General features: G+C 36.6%; 1 protein-coding gene across 1 annotated transcript; it reads right to left on the bottom strand.

Moving 5' to 3' along the window:
- Window positions 1-3,590: 3,590 nt before the first annotated feature.
- LOC140668806 (adenylate kinase isoenzyme 1) lies at window positions 3,591-4,644 on the bottom strand. Its single transcript, XM_072898120.1, has 2 exons — window positions 4,509-4,644; window positions 3,591-4,144 (listed from the first exon to the last, which is right to left on the bottom strand). Exons 1-2 carry the CDS (start codon window positions 4,642-4,644, stop codon window positions 3,591-3,593), a joined length of 690 nt encoding a protein of 229 aa, XP_072754221.1.
- Between the last annotated feature and the right edge of the window lie 477 nt (window positions 4,645-5,121).

Genomic DNA, 5,121 nt, shown 5'->3' with positions numbered 1-5,121 from the left:
CGTCGTCACCGCCGCCGACGCCGCCGCCGTCGTCGTGGTCGTGGTGCTTGCCGTGCCGTCGGAGGCAGCGGGCGAGCAACGCCCGGCGCCGATTGGTCCACCGGCACTTTTGAAGGCGGGATCAGGAGGCAACGCCGGAAAAACGACAAAAACGAGGAGCGGGAGGATTTAACCTATAGCCTCCACGTTTGACGCGGCGCCTCGTCGCGACGCCCGTCGTCGCGACGACGCGCCTGCGCCGACCCCTTCGGGGTGGGAGATGACATCTGCCTGGCATCTCCCACCTCGCGGCGACCTGGACCAAACTACCCCTACGGAAGGGAGATACTTTCGCGGGGAACGACGACGACTACCTGAGCATCGCTGCAATTGTTGATCGTTGGCGAGGCTCTCTCTTTGCCGGGTCGCTTCGGCATCGGCGTAGCTTCGTCTGGATAAAAAGTGACGATACGCTAAATAGCAGGAGGGTCCTTTGATCCGTCGTGAATTAATCGAATCTAGCTTGAGTGAGATTGAATGGAGATGCAAAGATTTTAAAGTAGAACTTGATGATTATAATTAATTCCCTTTTATATAGTTTGGACGTTTAGATATTTTTTTAAATAATATTGCGATATGAAACAATTTACTTTTTGTTTAATATATAACAAGAGAATATTTGATAATAATTTACTAAGGCAAAATATTGAGTTATTATATAAGAAATATATAATTATTACAGAATATCACGTATATTTACACATTTTATTTATAACATATCTTATTAATATTGAAAAAAATATAAACAAATCAATTTGTCAAAGTTCTCAGTTTCTAAAAATGAATAGCATTTTCCCCTTGCTATATTTCTATGAAGAGAAAATCTCAGGTGATACAATTTTCCCAGTCGTCGTCGCCAAAGAATCAACATTCAAAAGGAGTCGTTAGCGGTGCGATTAATCGATCGTGATCAAACTTTCGATTCCTGAAGCGATCCCCCGAACAAATCGAGCGAGATCCACGAGAAAGTGAGCGCGAGTAATCGGTAACGACCGACGCCGGACATCGTTGTGGTGGTTGTGGCAGTGGGTGAGAGCCCGGCGGCGCTTAAGGGGTTGTTGCCGGGTCGCCGCCATGCTGGATTTCTGCCGTACCCCGGTTGCCTTCTGGTAATCGTTGCCAGGGATGCAACAACCCCTTCCTCCCCTACTAAACCGGCGTCGCCACGCCCCGTGGATCTCAGATGGACCAATGATGTCGGGACGTCGCGACGCCGGCGTCCACCAATAGGATTACCCTCTGATACGCTCTTTCGCTTGTCAGTGACTGCTGCGCGTCCCCCCCCCCTCCCGCGGCACCAACCCTCCCTCCCCATGCGCTCTCTTCCCCCCGCGTAAGACTGGATGCCTTTCAATTTCGGGCTCGCGGCCTCATAAACGCAGCCAACCACCCATCCACCCGCGCTGCAGGGTTGGCTTGGGGCGATGGGGGATGCAAACACACAACCGTCGAGTTACTTGTCGTCGACATGATGGTGTGCGTGGGTACACGCAGACAATCGCAATTCGGGATACAAAGCCGCGTGGAAAGTCGGGGATGAGTAGCGGGGGAGGGAGGGAGAAGGGGTGTGCGCCCGTGCTCGTTCTAGTACATGGGAATGCGCGTTATGGGACGGCAGGGTGGATTTGGGGTGTGTACGGGGGTAGAAATGGTACGGTGACGCTGATCAATCATTCGAATATGTTGTACAGGAAATGTTTGCATTATATAAAGATACGTGTTTACGATAAACTTATATCTGCATCTCTTTTTATATAGACTAATATATTACGGCTTAAGTATGGTGAATGAATGGACGCTTTACAAACACATGATAAAAATTATTAAATTTTAATTAGATTCAAACTTATAGTACTTGTAGTACTTCCGATTTTCAATTTTAGACATCTCATCGTGAAATATTTGATTTTAAATTGGATTCAAAATTAATTTTCAATTCATGTGTTATCAACAAAATATTTAAACTTTATTCAGCTTATTCAGCTTATTGATTCCTTGTTTTATCAGTTTACGTATGAATTTTTTGTTCTATTTATTATGATACATTTTCAAGAAAAAAAAATATAAAACTTGACACTGTTTCTTAAAACAAAATACGTGATTTTGTGTAGATTTAATTTGATTTTATATTGTGAGTGAGTTTATGTTACACAAATTTTAGTAAAATTGAAATGTTTACAGATTTTTGCGACATACATATTTGAAATAAATTTAATTATATTATTTCGTATAATTCTTATCATAATAATTAAAGTTTTTGAAAATACACCTTAATACGATTATTTCAATACGTGTATGATCAATTTCTTAGAAACTGAGTATTTGCGGGACATCTATCAAACTCGCGTTCGTCTCGTTTAATGCCACACGCTAGAAAGTAGAACGAGCAGCGAAGAGGAAGTTGCTCTTCCTCCCTCAATGAATACCTCAAAGGGGATGCTCGGATCGGTGTGCACATCTCAAGCATCACCCCGCAAATTTACACGCCTGTGCTTTCTTAGCGCGTCTTTGTGCAATGTTCCTTAGATGAGCGTTATTTTCATGCATGTATGATAAAGACGGATGTGTGTCGCTCTACATGAGTTCTCAGAAAAAAGAACCTTTTTTAGCACAGATACCCACGTAACGTGAGATATTATACGCCAAGATTCTGCTGAATAAAAAAATTATGACCTTCGATATAATAATGATATTTAACAGCAAAGAGGTTCATCCGTCGCATTTAAAGGAAACGATAAAATTGCAATGATTTTTATAAAAATGTTATATTGTTAGAAGCTTTTTTTCATCGAAATATAAATTCAATATAATCATTTTTAACAAACTTTTGATAATAAAGTCGATTTATAAAAAAATAATGCAATACCAAAATAATAATTTTATATTGAAATATGTATATAAATGTGAAAACGTATAGGCATAGATATAAATATCACATAAAGTTTTTGCAAAAATTTTTATAATTTAATATATTTATATATATATATATTATAAGAGATATAAGTTGTCAATGCGTTAGTTTCGAATGTTTCACATTCTGTATACATACCATATAATGATAATTTATCGGTGGCGAATAAAAACCAACGGTTTTTCATTACATCGTTACCGTTGTTCACCCTTAGCGTTTCCACCCTTGTTCACATTCCGAGCGTTGGTACTTATTGTATATTGAAACAGCTCGACATTTAAAAGTAAATAGCTTTCCAGAAATAAATTTGGTGATCAATTAATCACGTACATAGATAATAATATTAAGGTTATTTGTCTCTATTTTTACATCCTGTCGTTTTTTTTGTCATAATATATTTATTAATAATTATAATTTCTGCACGTATATATACACATATAATGATTATTTTAATAATTATATAATAATTATTTTAATACTAACATAGCACGTACAAAACACAGCTTTTGCAATTCAAGAGTCTGTATGAATCTCTATTAATTATATTATATTATATTAACTCTATTAATTATATTTTACATGTGATAATCGACACTGAATTCGAGTATCGCTAGTTTAACACAATATATACGAACAGGTTTTAATCGGCCGTTTTGACAGACGTACTCGGAAAGTTTTTCAGGACATTATCGATCGCCTTGCAAATATCCGCGAAAACTTCCGTTTCGTCGTTCTCGCCGTTGATGACCACTAGTTGTTTTTTATACAACCTTAGAACTGATTTGATCATTTTGCCTTCGTCCTTGATTCGCTGCACATATTCATCGAACTTACGGGTCTGTCGTTCGGTGGCGGTGATGGTTCTGGCTGAGATCCTGTCCATCAGCAGCGAGTCTCTGACGTACAGGTACAGGACGAGATCCGGCGGCCGCACATGATCGTTAAAGTATTTACACTGTGCTTTGTCTCGGGGAAATCCGCTCACCAAAAAACCCCTCGAGTTATTAAAGGTGCTCAGCATCTTTGCTTTGATGAGTTCCACCATGACATCTGCGGGAACTAGTTTACCGTCGGATATCAGATATGCCAGGATAACACCTTTCTGTGAACCGGTGGCTATTTCATTACGCAATAAGTCTCTGGTTATAATAGTGCAAAAACCATAATGCTCTCCTATTCGTATACACTGTGTTGCTGCAGGAAGAAAAATTGTTCCTGAATTATTATTAAATAATAAATTATTATTTAATATTAAATACTATTAAATAAATTATTATTAAATAATAAATCTAATTATACAATTAAAAATGTATAATTATTATTATTTGTTTATATATATATGAAAAAATATTATTATTACATAATTATTGTAATAATATACAAGAATTTCATTAAAATTGTGACAGAAATTAGATAATATTCTATAAATTTGGCGAATTCTTTTTTTCTGTTGCGTAATATCTTCAATAACTAGAAGAATTTATAAACAATGGAAAAAAAATTGATAATTTTAAAAATGTCTATTATTGAGTATCGTAAATATAAGAAGATAACAAACATTTTCCTGCTCCTGGACCTCCAATTAAGAAAATAATCGGTAATCTTGATTCTATAATTGTTGAAACATCGAGCTTGTTGCTTCTTGGAATCATAGCACACAAAGGATCGACGGGCCTCACGCAATTGAGTCCCATTTTTATTCTTTATAAATACTATTGTAATAGTAATTATTGAAATTAAGTATTACGTTCTATTTTATATGTAAGAGAAATTATACGAAGAATAGAGTTTGTAACACGCTAATACGATATATTAAGAACCTTGAAGTTCTCTAAATACGTAATATGTAATGATAGAAAAGTATCGATTTTTAGATAATCGCGAACATAGGAGCAATATGTTACGGAAAAATATAATAAATTAATAGTATTTGACGGCTTTTATAATTATGTTTATTCAAAATTTTGTTACCATTTAGAGTATAATTTTACTATACAATGATTATGCATTTACTATACAACGACTTACATTGCGGCTAAAGCAATCATCCACATTTTCGATCGTTGGTAATTTGTCCCATACTCTCAAGAAGAAAAAAAATGGTAGTAATTATTTAGTTTCATTGTAAATATATTTTTTTACTTACTTTGATATCATTTATTCTAATTCTA

Source organism: Anoplolepis gracilipes, chromosome 8 (assembly GCF_047496725.1).
Source record: "Anoplolepis gracilipes chromosome 8, ASM4749672v1, whole genome shotgun sequence".
NCBI lineage: Eukaryota > Metazoa > Arthropoda > Insecta > Hymenoptera > Formicidae > Anoplolepis > Anoplolepis gracilipes.
Note: the sequence above shows the minus strand (reverse complement) of the source record. Positions and strands in the feature narration are given on the sequence as shown.

Coding starts and splice junctions, on each gene's coding strand:
- LOC140668806 (XM_072898120.1), bottom strand. CDS start 4,644: ATGGGACTCAATTGCGTGAGGCCCGTCGATCCTTTGTGTGCTATGATT. Junction 4,145..4,508: donor AGGTCCAGGAGCAGGAAAAT/GTTTGTTATCTT, acceptor TTCTTCCTGCAG/CAACACAGTGTATACGAATA.